Raw genomic sequence first — 24,819 nt, 5'->3', positions numbered from 1 at the left:
GATCAGCTGCCTTAGCATTATCCTTCTGTCTGCCCCACTCATCACACAGGAACTGTGTACAACATTGGATCAGAAGATCACTGTAGGATTGATGAAGCTGATGCATCTGCAGTTTCCTTTGGACATAACCACTGATGTGTGCTGATGTCTGCATCTTACTGTATCTTTTCCTCATGGTTCAAATTTGCATTAAAGCAGCTGGAGCTGCTAACAAGCTACTATAGCCTACTGGAAAAGAGCTGTGAAAGGCCACCTTCTTTTCTCATGCTGAAGAAGTAAAGTATGCTTTTCTCTGTGTCACTATTTGTTCTAGAAGCACCTCTGATTATATTTCACTTACAGGCTAAAATCAGAGAAATTCCAGGAATAGAAGTCCCATCTCTAGAAGAATAGAAGACAAATAAAATTTGTCCCTTTTTCTTATTCTGCTGTTCCTGTATAGTTTAGGAAGTATTCATTTCTTAGCATCACCTGAAAATTCAGCAATAAGAGAGGATAGTTCTGGTTGCAAAACTTCCTACTAGCTGTTTGAACTTTCTTTCTTCCTGTTCTAAAGTTGCCATGTTCATCATGCAACCCCATATATGGGCTGAAGCTTCAGACGTATGATACTTCCTGCATTACTACCCAGGACCTTCTGGGTTTCTTCCTATTCTTGTGATCTCAGGAAGATCCAGGAAGATGGGGATATGAAAAGTTTGACTGGGACTGCCCAGCTAGTTAGTGCTTACAACTCTTGACTGACAGGTATTAAAGATCAAATTGTCCAGCAAATCTCAATATAAATTAAGAAAATATGATTGTATACTGCACTGAGTTCTGCTTGCAGTGGATTATCTAGCTCATCAATTGCAGAGGGTTACAGATGAGTTTTGCCAGGGCTTCAGTCCTTCTAGGTAATATAGACAGAGGAACTTTACAAACAAAACCTGTAATGGCCACTGGGCTAAGTGGAACCTCAGTGGGCACTTCAAGAAACCAAACTTTAGATATAGGTGCTCAGAATGTATGTTAAATGTTTGAAACCTAGCCAAGGTATTTGTGGAATTCTCCTTATGCAATCAACTCAGCGTCAATCATGCAAGCTGTGTATTGTCACGTCCACCATTAGATGTCTCGTACTAAGTACTTCATATTGGGTACCATTACAGGTGTAAGAGTCACACAGAGTTGTAACTAGTTTCCTCTCCTTGATGCATGGAACAGCCAAGCTTTGGAGGCAGCTTCTACAGCAAGCACTGAAGGCCTGTGGATATCCAAGTATTCTGATGCACAGCATATACCAGCTAACTTTTACAGTGCTGTGACTTCACTGTTTTCAGCAGAAACCAGCAGAAACCAACTACCTCTCTTGAAAAAGAAATAAAAAGTTTGGGAAATCTGCAGCTCCAGCTGCGAACATGTTTGAAGGCTTGAAGGGGGTGAAACCAGGCTATCCAGAGATGAGCCTAAGGGTGATAAGCCTGAGCTAGGGGTATAGTCAGCAGCCCAGCTGAAGTGCATGTACACCAATGCACCCAGGTGCATGTACACCAATGCACTATAGCAAACAGGAGGAGCTGGAAGCCATTGTACAGCAGGAAAACTATGATGCAGTCACCATCATGAAAACATGATAGGATTATTCACATGGCTGGAGTAATGCAATGGACGGCTACAAGCTCTTCAGAAGGGATAGGTGAAGTAGGAGAGGTGGAGGGGTAGTTCAGTATCTTAGGGAGTCTCTTGACTTTGTGGAACTTGAGGTTAGTGATGATAAAGTTAAGTGCCTGTGGGTAAGAATCAGCGGGAAGGCCGACAAGGACGACATCCTGGTTGGAGTCTGTTATAGACCACCCAACCAGGATGAAGACGTGGATGAATTATAAGATCCTGGCCCTTGTGCTTGTGGGAGGCTTTAACCTGCCAGATGTCTGCTGGGAACTCAAAACAGTGGAGAAGAGGCAATCTAGGAGGTTCCTAGAGTGTATGGATGATAGCTTCTTGCCGCAGCTGGTGAGTGAGCCTACCTGGGCTGGGGCCCTGCTAGACCTGCTGCTTACAAACACAGAAGGGCTTCTGGGAGATGTGGTGGTCAGAGGCTGTCTGGGCTTCAGTGACCGTGAAATTATGGAGTTTTCAACACTCAGTGAAACATGAAGGGGCATCAACAAAACCTCTACCTGGACTTCTGGAGGGCAGACTTTGGTCTATTCAGGATGCTGATTCGGAGAGTGCCTTGGGAAACAACCCTGAAAAAACAAGGGGTCCAGTAAGGATGGACATACTTCAAGAACAAAATCTTGAAGGCGCAGGAGCAAGCTATGTACCGAAAGATGAGCCAGTGAGGAAGACAAATGAACTGGATGGACAGGGAGCTTTTGCAGGAACTCGGGATAAAAAAGAGGGTGTATCATCTTTGGAAAGAGGGGCAGGCAGCTCAGGAAGTATTTAAGGATGTTGTTAGGTTACGCAGAAAGAAAATTAGAAAGGTGAAACCAATTAGAACCCAAGCTGGACAATTCTGTAAAGGATAATAAAAAGTGTTTTTATGAATACATCAATAGCAAAAGGAGGGGCAAAGAACAATCTCCATCCTTTACTGGATATGAGGAGAAATATAGTCACCAAAGATGGGGAAAAGGCTGAGGTATTTAACACCTTCTTTGACTGAATTTTCAGTAAGATAGGTCGTGCTCAGGACAAACTGGCCTCCTGAGCCAGTAGACAGGGATGTGGAGCAGAGTTGCCCCCCTGTAATACAAGAGGAAGCAGTTAGTGACCTACTGAGCTGCTTGGATCAGATGGAATCCATCCTAGGCTGCTGAGGGAACAGTTGGAAGAACTTGTCAAGCCACTCTCCACCATTTATCAGCAGTTCCGACTAACTGGGGAGGTCTCAGTTGACTAGAAGTTTGCCGTTGTGACACCCATCCATAAGAAGAGCTGGAAGGAGGATCCAGGAAACTACAGGCCTGTCAGCCTGATACTCAGTGCCCAGCAAGGTTATGGAACAGATCAGCTTGAGTGTGATCACACAGCACCTACAGGACAGCCAGGGGATCAGACCCAGCCAGCATGGATTTAGGAGGGGCAGGTCCTGCCTGACCAACCTGATGTCCTTTCATGACCAGGTGACCCACCTGGTGGATGATGGGAAGGCTGTGGATGTGCTCTACCTGGACTTCAGCAAAGCCTTTGACACCGTCTCCCATAGCATATTCCTGGAAAAGCTGGCAGCCCACAGCTTGGACAGATGCTGGCTGGCTTAAGAACTGGCTGGCTTAAGAACAGGTTGGAAGGCCAGGCCCAGAGAATGGTGGTTAGCAGTGTTATGTCCAGTTGGTAGCCAGTCACTAGTGGTGTCCTCCAGGGATCAGTGTTGGGCCCAGTCCTATTTAATATCTTTAGTGATGATCTGGACAAGAGGATCGAGTTTACCATTAGCAAATTTGCAGATAACACCAGATTGGGGGGAGTGACAATTTGCTGGAAGGTAGGAAGGCTCTGCAGAGAGACCTGGACAGACTGAATTAATGGGCCAAGACCAACAGCATGACGTTCAACAAGGCCAAGTGCTGGGTTCTGCACTTCGGCCACAACAACCCCAGACAGCACTGGAGTTGTCTCCAAGGTTGGGGAAAGAGTGGCTGGACAGTGGCCAGGCAGAAAAGGACCTGAGGGTGCTGACTGACAGGAGCTGAACATGAAGCCAGCAGTGTGCCCAGGTGGCCAAGAAGGCCAATGACATCCCGACCTGCACCAGGAATAGTGTGGCCAGCAGGACCAGGGAAGTGATTCTTCCCCTGTACTCTGCACCTAGAGTAGAGCTAACACTGGCCTATAGGAGGTCACTCTTGCAGCCCTGGTGTTGATGCTCACTGCGGCAAGAAGATAAAATAGGAATAGCTATGGTGTGCCAAACATGCCTATAGTCCAGGGATGTGCAGACCTGCAATGCCCAGGGACAGGGTCCCTATTTGAAGCCACATTCTCTCTCTGCATCCGTTCTCATGTGCCCAGCAAACCTCTTCCCATTCTGGTGTGAGAGGAGACAGACTGACCATGGAGATCATTAGAGACCCTAATAAAAAAGCTCTCAGTGATGTGTATTACAGCTGTTGCCTACTGAAGGATCTTGCTGCCTGTGTGAATGCTCTTAGCAAAGGCAATGCCACAGGTTTATGACTTCTGAGGGGTAGGAAAGTCCCATAGATAGCACTGCGCATGGTAGTTGGATAAATCACTGAGTCCTCCAGTTTCAGTGACCCAAAGCAGCACCAGGGTGTTTCTGCAGGTAGCGAGAAAGCAGATCTTGTCAGAGTGCCCATCCTGGAGTCTCACAGCTCGCAGATGGGCAGAGGCACAGGTGCTTGAGCCCCTTTATGTTTCCCTGCATTGTTAGTGCTTCCTTTCAATTCCAGGTTTCATAAAGGGTGAAGAAAAAGACACAAGCCCTGAGCAAGTGAGTATAAGAAGCATGAGGCTGGCTGCCACTAACCCACCAAATGAGCTGTGGGCCAGGAGAGGGCTCTTACTACAAGGACTTCAGCTTGTCCACTGTCTGCGCTAGAAGCACTTGAAAGGCAGATGTTCTCTGAGTCTCAGAGCTGTCAGACCTTTCAAAAACCTGCAGTTCTAGCAAGGCATGGTAGAAGTTGCTGTTTCTCTGATCTGCTCCCCTGTGCTGTATCTCCAAGGAAATACTATTAAATAGCTTAGAAATTATCTGTACACTACAGTGCACTGCACCGTTCCCATCTTCTGCAACACATTAGACCAAATGACAAGGAAAGACAGCAAAGCCTTCTGGAAATTCCACCAAGTCTGCACTTGAACTACTAGAATGCTAAAAGCCTAAAAGTAGTAAAATAATTACAGAACATTCTAGGAATTCTGAGCTGAAGTCTAAGACAACCTACTGGTGCTTTACAGAAAATTAAACATGTCAATAGAATGTACTCGCTTTTATAGAGTGTTACCTAGGAACATGCCCAGATTCATTATTTCATGGAATCATAGAATCATAGAATCAGACAGGTTGGAAAGGACCTCTGAGATCATCAAGTCCAACCCCTTGATCCACTACCACCACAGTTGCTAGACCATGGCACTAAGTGCCACGTCCAGCCTCATCTTAAAAACCTCCAGGGATGGAGAATCCACCACTTCCCTGGGCAGCCCATTCCAATGGCTGATTACCCTCTCTGTAAAGAATTTCTTTCTAATGTCTAACCTAAGCCTCCCCTGATGCAGCTTAAGGCCATGCCCTCTTGTCCTGCTGCTGATTGCTTGGGAGAAGAGACCAACCCCCACCTGCCTACAACCTCCTCTCAGGTAGTTATAGAGAGCGATGAGGTCTCCCCTGAGCCTTCTCTTCTCAAGGCTAAACAACCCCAGCTCCCTCAGCCTCTCCTCATAGGACTTGCGCTCCAGTCCCTTCACCAGCCTCGTTGCTCTTCTCTGCACCTGCTCGAGCACCTCAGCATCTTTCCTGCACTGAGGGGCCCAGAATTGGACACAGTACTCCAGGTGAGGCCTCGCCAGTGCTGAGTACAGGGGCAGAATCACTTCCCTGGTCCTGCTGGCCATGCTGTTCCTGATGCAGGCCAGGATGCCATTGGCCTTCTTGGCCACCTTCATTTGCCTATCTTAAAATCAGCCTACCCCCATGCTGGGAAGAAGACCCATTTCCACACTGACCTACACAAACCCTAATCCCTGCCTTCATGAGATATGATCAGCTTAGGCTACATTCTGGAGCTATTACTCAGCTTAGTGATGTCCATAAAGATTTGCAAGACCTAGAATTGTGAAACCAGAAAAGAAGTCCTCATAGTATTTTGAAGTCTTGTCCAGAAAAGCAGTATGACTATCTGCAAAGAGAGAGTTGTCTGTATAATCGCTAAGCCAAGATTCAAATACAATATTCCAGGTGTGACTACCATCTTTCTTTCTGGAGGGAAGAGGATATTTTAAAATAAGAAAAAAACACCTTTTCAATCAGTTCTTTATTTAAATGGAGAAGAGTGTAGGGAACTGTTGGGGTATTTTGCTATGTTTTTCACAAAGACCCATTTTGCAATAAAAAAGGAAGTCTAAGAAGGTAAAAGCTTCATGAAACCTTAGGGTTCAACAGAAAAAAGAATCCAACATCAAAACTAAAATATTTATCTATATTTGGCAGCTGATAGCTCAGCACTGGTAGACTTCCTAATTTCCTCTGTGAGGAGAAGTTCTGCAGCCAGGTTTGGTAATTAGGTACCCATGGCACATTTTTGAAATAGTTCTGAAAACATACACCTTAGGTGGCAGGATGACTGAAGTTGTAAGTCTCCCAGTGAAAAAAGAATGCTGTATCCAACAACAACATGTCTTATGTGATTCTAGAATGAAAGAGTCACAGGACTCCACAGACAAAGCTTTGAACTACCTGATATGCAAAACCAAACAGCCTCCTGCTTTTTAGATCATCCTCTTCATCCTAGCACTGAAGCTTTAGATACAAACTTTTCTCAGCCCTGGTAATCTCTCTCTTGGCCAAGTCAGATTTTGATCTCACCACCTGAGGAATAAAGTGTTCTTTAGAGATAAGCTGCGCGAGACGGAGAACCCAACAATATGCAAGTGCCAAGAATTGTGCAACATGTCAAGACAAGGCCAACGTTATCATATGATGGCATGTAAGAGATTTTTTGACTATTCTGTGCATTCCTTCTGGCCCCATTTGTTGAAATACAGTACGTTTCCCTAGATCTCAAAAACAGGGCCCTCAGCAGGGTGGGGCAACACTGCATGCCAACTGCCCTTCTGCTCTAAATCATGCAAAATTATCTTTAAGGTTGCCTGTGTTTGCATGCCCTTCACAAATGCTATGTAATAATAATCTGATAAAATAGAGGTGTGCCAGGGCACTACGTGTGACTGTTAGGCCTTAATGATTAACACAGTTAATTACCTCTAACATAGTTCTTAACTATATTATGCCACCATCAGTGCATCTGTAAAAAGTTTCAGGGCTATTGGGTTTGAAACAGATTTTTTCCAGTCACTGACTGAAACTTACTCAGAGGCCAGTCCTTGGATTTAGTACAGAACTGTAATAAAAAGTTCCAGGAATTGTATCTGTATCTGTGGTTTTTTAATAGTTTGGGCTGGAAGTGACCTTAAAAGGTCACTGAGACCAAGACTGCTGCAATGAGCAGGGACATCTTCAACTACACCAGGTTGCTTAGAGCCCTGTCCAGCCTGACACTGAACTGAGCCTTGAATGAGGTGCCATCTCTGACAGACTTTTTTTCCACTTTGTCAGTCTGTGTCAACATGCATGGGGACATGTACATAGTGCTGAGATAAGAGGAGGAGGAAAGTAAGAGTGAGAAATAGGGAACATCAAGGTTAAAGACGGATGAGCTAGAGATGATCCATGACACATCAGCAGATATTCACACTGAGGCCTGTGCAAGGAACTATCACTGAAACAGTGGAGAACAATGAGGAGGAAGAAGCAGCAGAGAGATGTTATAGACTGACCATAAACCTCCAATTACTCATGCTCATGTGCTGCTGGTGGGGAGGAGTCAGAAGTGAATTTGAGCTTGGGAACTGGGACAGGAAAGGCGATACTCCTTTTTGTTTCTCACTATACAAAAATATTTTAATTGCTATCAATTAGTTTTCTTCATGTCAAGTCTGTTTTGCTTCTGACAGTGTCTCTGTTTTTATTTCAGCCCATAAATAAATTAGAAGTTAACATGTCTTTAAGCTTTACTAGGGAGTTTGTGAACACCAGTATTCTTTGATAAGAAATAACCTGTATCCGCAAGACTGCATGCTGGTCATTGGGACATTAATTTAATGTGCTCAGTGTTCAGTTTATCCTGTTTACAGGGGCCATTATAAGTGTGAGATCTATGTGACTGAAGCAAAATGATGATGACAAAAAAAAGGGCAGGAAATGACAAATAGGCCTTCTGAAAAAAAATTTTTGTTAGCTGAAGTTACCACAACAGATTTTAAAGCAACAAAGCAATAATTCACAACAATATTCAAGTTATTCTTTCAGCATTTATTTGAAATAACAATACTTTCCATGATATAGTTTATACATTAAGCAGTAGGGATTTGTCTTTATTTCACATCATCCAGTATAGAAGTGGCACATTCGAAGCAGCACATTAAACCTCTGATAGAGTCTGTACAGTTTAGATAAATAGAACTCTGGATAACTAAACTAACAGAACTTCTGCAACTGTTACCAAAAGAATGCCAAGAAGCTAGGCACGACACTGTACACACTAAGTGCAGGAAGGAGGAACACAAGAGAACCAACTAAACAGATGGGAAATGTTTCTGCATATACAGCCACTTGTCTTTAACTGCTCAACACAAAAAATAGCATGTTTTATTTTATCCTCATTGAGGAGAGAGTATGCACAAATGATGTTCGAAGAACACATGGTAGACAGAAACAAAATGAAGTGACAGTCATGTTTGGTTGGTTACTGTATTCCTCAGTGAATGAGTTTACAAAGGATATCTGGTGCTTAAGCAGCAAGGTTTTCTGCCAAGACTTGACAAGAAACATTAAATAAATGCCAGTTTTATTCCCCATCTTGCCCATTTACTGGCATTTTGGTGAGCATGCTAAAAGTTCCTGAAGGGCAAATTCAGGTGGTTTGTGGTCCAACATTTTTACTACAGGAATCCCCATTTCATAGCATACAGTTTACCTCTGGATGGAAACAGGCCTTTTAACAATAATTAAGAATACAAAAATTAGCAGAGAGCAGCAGGACACACAGTGCAGTGGTTCACTTTCTGAGAAACCAGAGGGTCTACACATAAGCTCTCTCTGTGAAAACAGCCAGCCAGTTTGGTTGGAAGATACAGTTCTGGTTAGTCAATGTTAGACCTGTGTGAACTGTATCATTAGGAAGGGAAAGATGGAATGGCAAGAACTTTTCCTTCTTTTTATAGAGAACTAAGACTGAAAAGTAATACAGTAATGATAGGCATTACCTTCCCCAGACCACCTTCACTTTCTGCTATTTCACTATGAGTTACCTGTTTCGCTTGCCATCATCTTCCCAGTTTCATCTCACTAATGGCTCTGGTTACTACCAGGCCAGCATGGTCAATAAACTAATCCACGCTATGCTAGCTCAGAAGATACAACGCATCACCACCACATAGTATGACAACATGTAAACCAAAGACGCTCATTAGGAATTGATGACTCTAACCACTGCAGTTTGCACTTGTAAGGTGTAAGAAGCAGCATTCTGAAAGCAGTGGTACTGACACAACTATATGTGTCAGAGGTGGTGGATCAGCCATCCTAATTGGGTAATGGAACTAGAATATCAACATAATTGATGGGGAAGAAACCTGACTGGCCATGAAGCATCCCCTCATACCAGTTTTCATCAATCTGGTTAGTGAGGGTAATGATATCACCCTCTTTAAATCCCAGCTCCCCTTCATTTTCTGGTTCAAAGTCATACAGAGCTCGGCAGCACGGCTGATCCATGTGAGCACCTATGGAGAAGAAACACAAAAAACCAATGTGCTTAAAAATCTCAACATTTTACCACTATACCTATGACAGACTTTGCTGTTTCAGGTATCAGTTATGTGCTGATGACAGTTGTTTGATAATCTGCTAAACTTCCTTAGAAGACAACTGTCAGTTTTGGTAACCTTCAGTTACTCTATGTTCCAGCTAGTAAATGTTTGAGAATCCAAAAAGAACTAAGCTACCATCAGGCCCACACCACAAAAGCCCTAATGTATTTTCAGCTTTACAGGCACAGAGACACTTTGTCGATTTACCTCAGGTAAGTAGTGTAAGGGGTACCTTAAAACAACAGTGAAGATATAACTGTGTCTTTGCCCTTTATTTGAAAACTTCACTGATACAGGTAATGCCACTGGATATGCTCAAAATCCTCTGAATTTTAATATGACATTTCCAAAGACCTTTTCTCATACAACACTTGATTGCAGGGCCAGTAGGATAGATTCAGAACAAATTTGAAATTGAGAGCTTTCTAATATGCTAGTTCATGAACATCTGACCATAAACTGTTTAAGATGGCTAATGGATATTATTATAAGTCATTAGTTAATGAGATATTCGTACATTATACAAAATTAACAAATATCCTCCCTCCCCCTGAAGTCTCTATAGCTTCAAGCCTACCAAAAGCAAAATTGTTACTAGTTAAAATATTTAGCATTTAGTAGCACTAAATTGTAAGAAATCATATCCCTACCTGACTTTCCACAGTAAAAGTTCATACACTTCCAGTGGTCTGAATGAAACAACACATGCCACTCCATCAAAATGACAGTTCTACTTTTCCAAGTATACTGGCTTCAAGATGAATAACTTTCAGATTCAAATTTTTTGCATATTCATTTCAAACACTCATTCTGGCTAGAAGGCCCATGCTTAAGCTATTTTAGGACAAAAATATTTCATTTCTATAGGTCTCAACAGAGCAAGTTTTTCAAATACCAGATTTAATTTATTAAATTCTGTAATAAAACCTTACTTCTTTTCTTTACATATCACTCACAGTATATTTTGGTTTCTTTGTCAGGAAGCTATACAACATGTATTTGGTATCCTCATTGCTACCAGCTGAAATTTAGAAGAATTAGCAAATAAACTCTTTAAATGAACCACCCCAAACATACATTCAAGAATTTTCAAAGAAGAAAGTATTTCTCTGAAACCAACAAGCACTTCAAAAAACAAATTAAAAAAGCCCTATTGAAGAAAATGCTAAATACTGCTCTCTGAAGAGAAAAATATGAATGCTGAAGAGACATAGGAACATCAGTCTGCACTGCCTTAGCACAGACAAGTGTTCATGCAGCTACAAAACCACACTCATGAACAAGGAATCTCTATTGTATCCTTTTCCTTGATTGCATAGTGAGGAGATTGCTAGGTGTTCACCAGATTGTGTAAGATAATTTCTAGTTGCAAGTGGCAAATGGAGAGACTGTTACTGTCTACATCTGGGAGAACATCAAACATTCACATCTGGATGTGATGAAAAGGAAGGAAATCCTGATTAAATACCTAGTGAAAAAAATCCAGTCTTGCAAGGTGGAATATGCTAGCAATTGTCACTGAGGTAAAGTGGAATAACTGACAGGGTCTGGACAGAGGACCACCCTCACCATAACATGGGATAACAGATCCTTACGGTATGAAACAAACAATAAGGTTTTCTTAGTCGGTATATATATATATATATGAAAAAAACCAGTTATTAAATATATTAATTATGCACACTCATATAAATGCTTCATCTTGATTGTGCTGCTCCCAGTTGGACAAAGAAAACAGCTCAGATGGCTGAGTTTTTCTTTTCAGTGATTTTTACTTTCAGGTTCATTGTGTTGTAATAACTGGTTCTGAAAAGCAGGATAAGGTTACGGAGGTCTGGTGGGCTTCAGGTTTCTGCATCTTCATGTAAAACTTTCAGTTGTTATTTTGGTTTTCTAAATGGCTGCTTTGTAAACATCCGTATTACAAAGTAACCTTCTAGTACAAAGGACCTTTTTGACCCAAAGACACATTTAAAGCAGTGGATGGTCCGTTCCTGTTCTCCTGCTTGGAGATGTGAACACTTTACAAAGAAACAACAGTTCAAAGAGCTCTCTCCTATGCTATCCCCATTTTCATCTTCCCTCACAACTATCTCCAGAAGAAAGCATGCAACTTCTGCACTGATACAAAGCTTCAAACACAGATGGCTTTTTTGCTCACATTGTTACTGCCATTACCTGATGGTTTGGGTGTGGTGGCATGGGATATTCCTCCATTGTGCTGTGTATTGTCACCAGTTGTGAAATCCAGGCTCATACGGGGTTTGGGCTGGTATTCTCGCCTGGGCTGAGATGATGCCTCTTTTATTCTACCAAAACATTAAATGTCAAGAGTTAGTATCTTGTTAGCAGATTAAACTCACCAAACATCTTTATTTCCATGGCTGAAGTTCTCATCAACCAATCATGCAGACTAAACAAGTTTTGTCATTTGGAGTAGTGTATTTTGTTTACAACAATAATTTAAATTACAGTTGGTTTTATTTAATTTTTAAATTAAATAAAAACAGCTGGTGTGAGGCTGCTAATTTTTCTTTCCTTCCAGAAACTTAGTATTTTGCCTGTCTTCCTTTTGTCTACAATAACAAAGAGCTTCTATGGAGAAAAACTTGTTACGTGATTATCAAAGCTTACAGAAGGGCTTTATAAACACCTCTGTCCCCATCTTAGCAAGAATTTTGCTTCTATCCCTGGCAAGCATTAACTATTCAGCTCGTTGGTGCCAACTCTTGTCATTTTGGGAGAAGACTGTGGGAATGTACTGACTTCAGTTGAAGGCTTGTTTAATTTGCAGTCTGGAATACCTGTTTCACAAAGGGACAAAACTCCAGTCTTCCTGACTCAAAAACTTTATATATCATTCATTTCAACTTATTCTTTTAATTGAGATATCTAGAATTTCTAGGAAAGGGTACATTTTAGATTTCCATGTAAAATCCAGGCAATGGATGAACAGCTTACATAGAACAACACATATTTCTAATACCACATATGGAAGAATACTTGAGTCAAGACCTCTAGATTTAAAAGACAAGTTGGTTTCTCTAACCTTTTCTAGATCTGCCCTAGACTTGCTGTTGATAGCACATTTTGATTTATCTATTGAAAAGACTTAACAGGTTTTGATCCTAATAACAATATTATTAGTATCAGTCAGTCCCCAGAGACTGCTTTTCTTCTACATAAAAAAATAACCAAACTCATAACCATATTAAAAACATAAAAAATTGAAGCTGTCAAAATAAACTTAAATAAAAAGGTTTTGCTGTGTTTCACTCATTAACAAAATTTACATTTTCAAGCCAGTAAAGCTTTGAAGAAAAATATATTTAAACAAGTTCTGTTACACTTAATACTTCCGTGAAACAAACACCATCTTTTTCTGTTTATGAACTATAAAGCGACAGTTCCAGTGTCTTGCTAAAAACTACCCAAAAACTCAGCATTGGCCATGTTTCTTAAGAAAAGAAACATCTCCATGGAAACCATTCCTTCTTCCCAGCCACTCTATCATGATACTATATCATGAAAACTGCATCCACCTTCTGCTTGGTGAAATGGGAAGTTTAAAAGTAATAGCTTTTGCTGATCTTCCAGTTTTTATTAATTTTACTGCAAGTTTCCCAATGGTTGCCAAGATTCTAAAATCCCAGTTCCTGGAAACATGGTATTTAAAGGAAGTTTATATCTTCCATTAATGTTTAGAAGAAAAATGAAAATTCTTGCACTTACAGTTCCTGAAGAAAGTCTTGAAGTCTAATTTAAACAGCCCAGAGAAAATAGAATACAAGTGCATTTTTAAACTTTTCATGGTTTTTGCAATCTAACTCTTACTTTCTTTCATTCTTTGGTGAATATTTTACACAGGACAGTGTTGATAGTTAAAAGACATTGCCCATGCCAAACAACAGCATGAACAGGTTCCATTCCCATCTTTTTTTTAGAAGTATCTACAAAATGAGCAATATCTGCTGTAGACATCACTGAGAGTGAATAGTAACAAATTTGTTCAACTTAAAAGTAAAGCATTATTTATTTTCTGTTCCATATAGTCAAAAAACAAACCCCAAAATCCAGGGGCCATGCGTTTCCTTTCCACCTGCGTATCACGAGCAGGAAAAGAGTAGTAGTTCAAATAGTGACAGCTCTACATCCCTGCCTCATCTCTGGCATGAGCATATCACAGAGCTCTAATTTGTGTCCAGTGGTGTGAACAAAGGATGATTTATCCAGCAGACTTTTTACAATTAGGGATGCACAGTAAGCTTATGCAAAATATGTATTTCAGCTGAACTATAATAGCAATCTGATACAAGATCCTTGAAAATCTAAAATTATTCAAAAGGGAAAAGGATGATCTCAATTGATATGGGAAATCTATTGCAGAGAGAAGTAAGTTCACTTAATGGTATAATTTATGGACTACAAAACAACCTATCTGCTCCCGAGGATTTTGTAATACTTTTGTAAAGAAAGTGAATTGCAGTATTAATTTAGAAGTGCTGAAAATTGTTTTGTTAGCTGTTTAGACAGTACTGCAAACTATATCCTGAAACAGTCAGCTGGGCAGCCTACCTACCAAAACAAGTGCTGCTCCAAATCGTAATGAAATTTTAAGACTTAGAACCAAATGAGGTTTTCAGAATGTATGCTCTGAGAAAATAAACACTGACAGATGCAGCAGTACCAGTAATTTGATCTACACTAATGACATCAGAAAACAGGAAAGAATCATGCATAATCATGTTCACACAGTATGTGAACATTATCTTGTCTTGGGAATTATATCCAGCCTTTACTAAGAGTCTTCCAGAACCATACGGACTAAGGAAATATTTCCTGTATGTTAAATTTCCTTGAAGAAGGATGTATGTCTGCAAAGCTGATCAATCTCTTTTGATGAAAACAAAAATTCTAAACTAAAAATTATAAAACTCTATTAGAAAGAAATTATTTCAATTCTAATGGCATATGCTGTTAGAGAAAAGCAGGGAAGAGGTAAACTCATTAAAGTCTTGTATCAAGTTTGATCTTATAATAAAACTGGAAAAAGGAGTATTTAAGAAGGTGGCAAATAAGGACAGTCTCACTACCTGGCTTAGGAGGATCTTCAGGTAGACAAGAATGCAACAAGATACTCTTTTTCAGAAGCAATTATTAATATCCTCTCAGAATGAGTACTTTGTGAACACATGCACAAACAGTAAGGAATCTGATGTCATAAGTCTCATGGAATTCAATATTTATAGACACTTACTTCCAGTTAAATTACATTTAACAGTTTTACTGAGCTGAGGTGCTTTCCTGAACTCAGTCCTGACTGAGTCACACTCAGAAGTAGATGCATTTCCAAAATATATAAACCCCAGCTTGCAATTGCCCAGCTTGCAATGGCCCTTGCTTTCATAAACATACAAATACCAAACTTAGAAAGATAACAGCGCTGCATTCTACTTGCAGGTTTTCTGCCTCTGCCAAACTAACAAAAAATCTATTTAATAAACTTACAAAAAGTGCATTACCTATCTTCCAGCTTAGAAGTAACTCGCTGTAAGATTTGTGTGGCCTGCTTGTGGTACTCCAGCTGGGCTTGGACAAGAGCAGAAAGCTGGCTCACTTGTTCAATCTGAGGATTGACATTCGAACATCAGATGTTAGGTGAATATTAACAGCTAAGCAATAGCGAGCAAAGACCACTGTCCACTGCAAAGGCAGTTTTACTTATCTCTCTAAAAACTTGATTTGTCTCTGTAGTTAATAATAAATAGTTACATATCAGTCTTTATTCATTACCATGTCTGGTTATGACCTGATCTGGAATGGTAACAGCAACTCTTCTCTGCTGATCATCTCTCCATGGCTGATTTGCATGAACAGCAGCCTACAGACCTACCACATTCAGAAACATCATCATGGCTAGGCTTCGCGAACGAAGATTTGGGAACACTATGAAAGTAAATGAAGCTGTAATGAGAGCATAATACACCTTCTCCCACCCTGCCTCTGAAGGGCACAAAACCATAGGGACTATGGTTATGCTTCTATTGTATTCTGGCCTGTGAAGCAGATCAAAACAGGAAGATACTACGTACACTTGGATGCAGAATATTTGTTGTGAAGGCAGATAGTGTTCTACTTTATGAGACAAAAAACATCCAAAACACTTGTGTGGGCAATGCAATTGCCAACAGTTTCCATAAAACACAAGGCTGCAATGGTGTAATGCAGGCCAGCACTGCCTGGCTGCATGGGGATGGATGTTACTACAAGGATTAGAACTACAAACCTTTAATACTTTTTTCATTTCAGCACATCTATATTTCACTTTATGCAAATATTAATTTCTATATGCAAATATTTTCAGGTTTGTTATGGCTGCTTTACAGCAATCTGGTGACAGAACGTAGAATTGGATTAGTTGTGTATTTAAACTTAAAACAAATCCAATCATTTATATCAACAGAAATACTTACACTGACTTTCCTTTGACTATATATTCTGTTAAGACAGACTTCAGTTGACTTGTTTTTTCCTCCAAAAGAGATAAATGTTTCTTCTCACTTAATTTTACAATTTCAACATTAATTATAAATAGAAGATTAGATAAATCTAATAAATGTTCAATCCTAACCAGTCTATAAGCAAAACATGTGCTGCAGAGTCAGATATAAACAGTCAGATTAACTTTGGTTTTCCTATTTACTATTGCATCTGATTATAGCAAAGACCATGGGATTGTGAGTTCATTTCTGATCTTTACCAATCCTCTCAGGAGCCCAAACAGTTGAGCAAAAGCCTTGGCTCAGACTCTATAACCATAACTAAGTAAAAGTTATGACTTACATTTATATAACTCTAAAAAGAAAGACATTTTGGTTTAGTAAGTAACACTCTGCAGGAAGCATAGCAATGTTGTAGAGGATTTATATTTTTTAGCTCAGTTACCTATAAAATACCTAAAAAATTAGTCCTATAAGAACATGCTGTACTTTACAACAGCTTCTGAGCCTCTGTGTCCAACAAGGAGGAAAGTTCTTCTAATATCTTTCTAAGACTCTGGTCAAAGATTAACAGGGGTATCTCACATCCATCTCCAGAAGGTTGAACATGCTTGACTCAGCAATTTCTTTTGATTCATCAAATTTCTCCAGAGCCTGACGAAGCTCTTCATCAGGGAGCTTGCCCTGTCTTTTCTTCTTGTAATCAAAATCCAGGCGTCGACCCTCCATTTTCTTCAGGTGATGCTAAAAAACAAAAAATGCAAACACAAGCACAGAACAAAGGATGTTCCCCAACTCTCCTGATACTGCACTGTAAGCAGGTGGTCCACACACACTTCCAAGCATGTGCTGTTGGCTGTATATCAGCCATTCTCCAGAGGGGAGAAACAGAATCATGAATTAGGTGGTTTTATGTATCATTTAAGAAGCGATGGTCTAAATGACTGACCAACACTAAAAAAAGTCCACACAGAATGAACAACTTCAATTTCCATCTGTATAAAAGATATGCAGATTTTTAGCTTTTTAACTCCGATGCAGAATTTCCTAAATACTACATTTTTGCCCTAGATGTTTAGGAGAAAATAATTTTAAAAGCACAATTTATTATATTTTTGCCTGTATAACAGCTCTCATAAACAAAGCGACACAGAAAATACTTTTATCATCTCTATCAGACCACCAAATTATCTGAAAGTTATCTTATAGTAAAGATTTTCTAGATTGTTAAGTGATGTAACATTCACATTAATCTGTTTAGCAGCTGCCATGTCAAGATGGCCAAAAGTTAATGCTACCAGTAAAAGCATGATTAGTTTAGGTGTTTACTGTCCCTCAGAAGAATCAATTTGTCATCTATTATGATATGCTTAACTTTATCAACCTTTTAACCAAATCAAAGGACTCAAAACATCTTTCATCCACATATATTCAACAGTATGAAAGCCTTACTAAGGTCAGAATAGCAGCTACTACACATATAAGCATCTGCCATACACTACAGAATGGAATGTAAACACCTGTACACCTATGTAGTGAAATGAGCTTTCAAATGGTAAGATTAGAATATTGTGTTCATGCCTGCATAACCTTAATGATGCCACTATCAAAAAACATTAGAATTTGGATCTTTCCCTTTCTAAACCACCAACTAGAGATACAGAACAGAAAAGCAGAATTCAAGCCAGAAGAGACTAAAATCAGGTCATCTGCAAATCTGGATGCCCATTTTAAACTACACCGCTAATGTAAATTCTGAACATATACGCAGTCCACACATTTGGCATTGTTAAAATGCTGCATTGCGGGCAACACCTGTATTTCTCTTAGATCTTTGTCATGGAGATTCTGAAGTGGGTCAATGAAGTTTTGCTTCACTTCCATGTCTAAAGAGTCCTTGACCTCAGAAAGCTCCTTCATAGCTTCTCCCACATCAGCAAGTGCTGGTCCTGAAAGAAAAGATACACACTTTATCTCAAAATAACTTAGTCTTGAGTCACTGTAGAATGAAACTGAGTTATGGAAACTTCAGTTAGTATTTAATTTTAAGTCTTAGGTTTAGGAATGAAACAGAAAACGATGCACTGTGTGAAAGGGCATTTTACAGTTCTGCAGCCACCAAGACTTCATGCCTTGTAATGCAGCTGAATTTGAGGTTCCATGCTGTGTCAAGATAGTCTCCTCCATATCCCTCATTATTTGTTAATTCCTCACTCTACTGAAACATGCTAGAATAGAATCATCTGTATTTGCTCCAGTGTTGCCATCACCAGACTACATTAAAAAATAGTTTTAATTCAAGTTTAGGTCTCCCCATTTCTATCAGAAAGGCTGGTAATAGTATCAAATGTAAAAATTCTTAATTTCAAAGATTTATCTTTTTTAATGAAAGTTTTATTTTATGAAACTATAGACTTCACAGTACTACTACACTTTAGAGGTCTACTACATAGACCTCTGAAATGTAGGTGTCTCAAGCTCATAAACTTCAGTAACTTTAGCAGCCTTCTGAGATTTCCTCCAAGATTAACTTGAGGGCTACCACTCTGTTTTACTTCCTCTGCACAAAAACAAAAGCAAGAAGCTCAAACATACCCTCCTCCTTTGAGGTGTAGGTTGGAGGAAAAAAAAATCCACTTTCAAAGAATACAAAGAGTTTAAAAACAAAAAATGTGAGAAATCAGAAGGAGCTCTGTTTCTCAAGCAGGGGATGCCAGGAATGCACTGCAAAATGAGAGAGTCTGTCTGACTGGACAAGTGACAAGCAGCCACAATAGCTGTTATTAGTTAAGAATGTGAAAATAATTGCCGTATCTATGCTACTGCCTGCTAGTGCAGTTATCAAGGAACATACAGCAATTTGTAGAAGTTGTGTTAGTTCCTGATCTTCCTTTTAAAAATGTGTTTGAAATTTAGCAAATGAGAGACAACCAATTAAAAAAACCTCAAGCAGTAGTCTTTAGCACAAATCTACCTACATCTGTCAAGCTAACTAGTAAATCACATAAAACAAGTAAGAAAGTCCTTTTTCTATTGCAGATGTCTTTATGACAGGAAAACAATTTTATGAAGATTCAAATAGAAAATAGAACTTCCACAGTAGTATTTGAGGGTCCTATATGACCTATAGAGAAATGGAAACAGAGAAGCCAAAAAAACACCACAGAAAGACAAAGTATACTATTGTGAATGTCATCACTTCTAATTATAGGTCTACTGCTGAAGAACACAATGTTAAGAGCCAGTTTAACATTTGTAACTCAGTTGTAAATTTATTTGGACTTGGAGGGAGGAGCAATTGACAGATAAGACAAGAGTATTCACTAGTGCCCTAAAATGTGGAATTTGGTCAGAAAAAAGGCCGATGCCTATTAAAAATCTATTAGCTTTTATTCCTTGCCTGTTATTAAGAAAATAACAGTTAGTATAAGGATTCTGAGGACAAAAGGGCTTTATTGTGTCTATGCATTGACAATACTACAGTGTCTGTACATGCACATCTTCCATTCCAGTACAACTACCTATGACAGGGTTAACCTATATGGATATGGGTCTGAATGGAAACAATTCAACTTTCATTCATGTGAAAAATTTCTCTAGTCCAAATCTGCAAAAGGTACTTAAAACAGGCCTTGACCGACCTTAAAGGAACAGTTTGATGAAGCAGAATTCTAATGATTCTTGCAGAAGTTCATCCTCTATTAGAGCGCAGACCTTTAATAATGAAAGTTATATGAAATTTTACTATCATGTTTATTGCACTATAAGGGAAAAGGAAGTAAACAAGTTACCAAAGTTGCATTCTTCGCCAAGTTCTCGGCCAAATTTCAGCATTGCATCTGCCAGCAAGGCTTCTGCCTGAGGGTAGCCTGGTCCCTTCTCCTGTCCTCGAATTTTTGACATAGTGTTGATCATGCTGAGTTTAGCTCTGGAAGCTGAAGAAGGCAAGTGACAATATCACAAACATGCGGTTGTTTTCTTACACAGTCGTGAATGCACTCCTACGTTTAAACTTATCTGAGCTACCTAAAATGTATTTGAAAGACATTTTCTAAGTTTAGGACTAAGCCCTTGGAATGAAGGAATGAAATATTGCTAATCACTGCCATTTTGTTTTTGCTGGTAGGGTAGAGAGGAGTCTCCGTTCAGCACCTGAAGTCAAAGCTTCCCTTGAAACTACTCGGACAGAAGTAGGCCTAGAAACACTTCCACGACAGCATGTCTGACACATGACAGGCAAGAAAATCTGTAAGATATCTCCAAATTCTTAATCTTAAAATCCCTAGGTAGCCGATGAGACAGAGATTGAGACAGCCTTGCTCTCAAGAAGAGGTTCAGACTAGATACACTCAACATTAAACTGTGGTGTCCCCCATTTTTAAATGTTTGGAAGATTTTCTGTTGTAGAACATTAAATAAAATCTATGTCCCCAAACATGATGTCCAACAACCTTTGAAACCCTTTTTGCTTTTTATGGAGGTTTGGGGAAACTCTTACTTCAATATGGCTTTCAACTGCAGATCAGAAGAAAGGACACAATTATCATAATTGACGAAAACAAAGACAGCACACACAAAAGAACTGATTTGTTTGATGATGTGCTTTAGTGAATTTTTGCAATTACAGAATCTGAAAGGCCTGCAGAGAGTGAATTAATTAACACTACTTAAGTTCAAATTTTGCCAGCTAAATCCCACTGCCAGCAAGCTAACTCAGAGGATGTTTCTTAACTACATTATTGTCTGTGCTAGAGGAGGGCAGCTATGAATGCCTCTACCTTTCCACTTGCAAAGGCCTGACGTTGTTAGGTGCTCTTGAGAGTCAGTATTTCTGTTTACAAAACATTAGTAGCTCACACTGTTGTGTGCCGATTTCATTGGTCAAAACTGAATCTTGCACACATTTCTGCAACAAAACGAAACACTAGAACTGGAACCAATAAATGTTTTTCTTTCAATTTATTGTTAAAAGTGCACATCAGGAGATAGTTCTTGTTGTATGTTTCACTTTGCGGCTTATAAATGTATGCACAGATACAGACATGGAAATAGACACAGGAAAATCAGACAAGTCTCATAGAACTTATTTTGTCTGAGAAGCAGTTATGAAAGGAAAATATATTTTTAACATATAGTAATTATGGTTTTTTTCAGTTTTTTCACTACCCTTGACTGCCATCAGATCATGTTTTTCAACATGTGAATTTTCTGACACCTTCTCTTTCTACCCACTACAAAACTACAGTCAGCAGACTTGCTGACTGTTCAGTATATCATTTTAATGAAGTGTCTGGCCTTTAAAAATGGCATTGAAATGATGGTGGCAATGAGAAAATACAGAAGCACAAATGAAACTAATGCACAAACAAAATTAGTCAGGGGAATGGAGGCAGCAAGCTGAATAAATCAGGAACAAATGGGAGTATTTTCAGAAATAAAAGAAAAAATGTGAGAGGGAATATAAAAAGATGAAGTGGTTATATTCTGGACAGCAAGGTAAGAGTAGAAGGCAAAACGTATGGAAAAGAATGAAAGAGATGAAAGGATAATAAGGGAAGGGCAAGAAACATATCCTAAAGAGAAGAAACGTAAGCATGAAAAATGTATGTTTGAATGATTTATCTAATAATTTAATCATGATTACATTAAAATAATAATTTAGTAGGAATCTAGAATACATCTGCCAGTGGTCTCATTCCACTTTTTTTCTTCTAAAGTTGGTTCCAGTAACTTCCACAGGAGCAAAAGTAAGTTTGTCCCCAGCCAATTTCAAAATCCCACCCTGAGATTTTCAGTTCTGTTGTTTTATTGTGCTAGTGCCATGTGCTTTCTTCTCTAAGTTATATTTCAGCCTGAGCAAGGACAGGCAAAGATGTACAAAGCATCACGTGCAAGTGATCTGAATGGTTGATTATTTTCCCAGTTGAACTCCCTCTCCTTTACATTTACTTTCATGGTGTCACTAATGATTTACCTTAATATTAAGTATTAGCAGAACCACAGTGAATCATAAGAATGCTGCCAAAAGCTTTTGAAAGAAACTTAACAGAGAATTCAATCACTCATTCTTTGTACTTTCAATCTTGTTCATCCTGCATATCTTCTGCTTGAAATATGGTCACGTACATCTGCATGGAAAGCCTTTAAGTCTTCATCATGTTCAACTTCAGTAATTTTCAGGTTTCCTTCAGCTTTTTTTTTTTCATAATTGGGGAGTCACAAAGCTATCTTCTTCATCTGCACTAATCTCAGCCCAACATCTCTTTCAATAGCTTTCACCTTTGTCTTTAATATCCTTTTCCTTCTCCATTCCAGCATTAATTAACTGTTTTATGAAGTTAGAACACGATGCATACTTCTTTTGTTGATATTTCAAAACACCATGAAGTGTTGATCTCTAGATCAACAGTTGATCTCTAGAACCACAGTCCTATGTTATCCATGCCTATTCGTGTTTTCAGGGCACATCTTCCTTTTCAAGGAATGTGTGCTACATCCCAATTTCTCTTCTCCCTATCAAACACAAGTAAACTTCTAATCTTCTGCTAAATACTGCTGTTAAAGGATTTGTCTGATGAAATGAATAACATGATTTCATTTTCTATGTATGAAAGTAAATCTTCCTCCTGCCTATTATGATTTTAATTTTCTGATTCTACTTGCATGTGCCACAAGCAGACGAAGGGATATGTAGCTGGACTATGGAAACTGTTCTTTCCTGCAGCACTGCGAATCTACATCAGCCTGAAGTGCCTGAATTCATACACTTAGCTACTACCAGAAATTTTGCTGCCTGCTTTTGATGGGAGCCTGTTTCGTGATTCACAGCAATCCTAACCACTCAGATGTGTCAGGAAGGCAGTCAGAGAAGCACCAAACAGCCAAAGCTTATTACTCAGTCTACACAGTGTTGCAGAACAGCAGCTTAACAGTAGTTCACAATTTTATCACTAGCTCCATAATGTTTGTCAGTCCTATTGTTTTTCCTGCAGAGTACTTGTTGACAATGAGCAGTGAAGCTGTGGACTCGTCTCATAAACAGAATTTCATATGTTGACATAGAAACCATTCTAGTCATCATTATTTTCTCTCTAGCAGTTCTTGAACTTGTAAACACTATTCATCCTTCTCTTTTTTTTTCCAATTCACTGTCAGCATCATTGAGTTATTATTACCCATTTTTTCTGTAATCTAAGATAAAAATATCACCAATTAATCTGTACCAGCAACAGTCCTTCAGTATACCACACTGGAGCTGAAATATTTCACACCAGCTCAAGTTTCTTTTCAGCTATTAGGAATATATATTCCTTAGTGTGAATGAGTGAATTTGGTCTGTACTTCCATGACACTCTAAGATACTTATGGTAGCCAGAGGGCCTAATTTTACCTTCACCTTGATTTTGCACAAGCTAACTCCATTGCCCATCAGCGATACTCACATTGACTTACAGTAGTTCCTAGAATGCTACAGAAATCTTCATATTCTTCAATTTAATAGTTTACTTATTTATTACAGGTCCAGATCACCCCTCCTTTTGAGGATCTTTGGCAAAAGAGGAACATGTAGCTCTCCATCAACCCTATCACAAACCCATTCTTTCATTTCCCCACAGAAAACACTCATTGATTTCTATTTTGAAGGTTCAATTTAGTCATCTCTGACTATACCCATTTCTCTCCTTTTCACCAGTATGGCATCAACAACTCTTTTGCACCCTCCCTTTTCTACTAACTCTAATAAGGGAAATCACCAGAGGACCAGATGAAAAGTGCTATCTCTTCCTGTGCCATGGAGGAAGTTGCTTCAGAACTTTGCCTTTATTTCATGGTCTGCAAGGACTGCCTGGTCCTTTACCTTCACATGGTGAATGACTGAGACAGTAAGAGATGCCTCACGCAGTCTTACTGTGTCTCTCCTGATCCCCACCTGTGGGCTGATTGGCCTCCTCTGTGCCCATACCCATGACACAGAAGTCTGTACTCATCTCTGTTATTTCACAATAACTTCACCAATCTTGTGTTAACCTTAATTGCATCAGCGAGGACTGGTGAGATTTTACACTGTCAGACTTTTGTACTGGTGAGAAAGAGTACTTTCAAAAAGTGCTGCAAGTACTGTAAGACTGTGAAATTACATTACCTGGATTGGGCTGAAGATACTCTATTGTTTTTGCCATTATTTCCACAACTGCCCTGCTGGTAACATCCACTTTCTGAAAAGGAGAGAGTGTTAAACAAAAAGAAACATGAAAAGTTAGACAAAAGGAAGATATTTTTCCCTCTTTTTATTCTTATAAATTCTTTTAATTCTTCTTATAATTTATTTTTATGTCCCTGAGAACAGCTTGGTATGAGAATGATGATAATCCCTAAAAAACTACTAAAGCATGAGTACACCATTTCAGATCCATTCTCGAAGCCATTAGTACAGAGTATCTCAGGGTGTGTTAGAGATTTGATACAACTCACTGTACAGTGTTGATTCTTTACATCACCCTGGGAACCATCCGCAATAGGGAGAAGTTTTTGATAGAACAGTCACTGACAACTTTTTTGGGCACTGGCTATTTGATCCCCTAATAACTGGCAAAATGAGAGGAAAGCAGAAGTCAGTCAATTACGGTTGGAGAGCAAGGTCTGGTAAAACTGTGATGGAGAAGACTAGGTATTCATTCAGTTTTCAGTTTCAAGAAACCTATCAGCATGGATG

General features: G+C 39.3%; 1 protein-coding gene across 1 annotated transcript in view; it reads right to left on the bottom strand.

The window, feature by feature from the left end:
* Positions 1 to 8,026: 8,026 nt before the first annotated feature.
* The window catches only part of SH3GL2 (SH3 domain containing GRB2 like 2, endophilin A1), a 96,813-nt gene continuing 80,020 nt past the window's right edge, over positions 8,027 to 24,819 (bottom strand). Inside the window, exons 3-9 of the mRNA XM_027634890.1 lie at positions 24,250 to 24,322; positions 19,898 to 20,041; positions 17,922 to 18,055; positions 16,692 to 16,850; positions 15,129 to 15,232; positions 11,785 to 11,915; positions 8,027 to 9,519 (exon numbers count right to left, since the gene is read on the bottom strand). Of these exons, the coding sequence (XP_027490691.1) occupies positions 9,320 to 9,519; positions 11,785 to 11,915; positions 15,129 to 15,232; positions 16,692 to 16,850; positions 17,922 to 18,055; positions 19,898 to 20,041; positions 24,250 to 24,322 (945 nt within the window). The 3' untranslated portion in view covers positions 8,027 to 9,319. The remainder of the gene's footprint in view (positions 9,520 to 11,784; positions 11,916 to 15,128; positions 15,233 to 16,691; positions 16,851 to 17,921; positions 18,056 to 19,897; positions 20,042 to 24,249; positions 24,323 to 24,819) is intronic.

The sequence above is a fragment of the Corapipo altera genome, unplaced genomic scaffold (genome assembly GCF_003945725.1).
Source record: "Corapipo altera isolate COAL_440 unplaced genomic scaffold, ASM394572v1 61411, whole genome shotgun sequence".
In the NCBI taxonomy this organism is placed as follows: domain Eukaryota; kingdom Metazoa; phylum Chordata; class Aves; order Passeriformes; family Pipridae; genus Corapipo; species Corapipo altera.
Note: the sequence above shows the minus strand (reverse complement) of the source record. Positions and strands in the feature narration are given on the sequence as shown.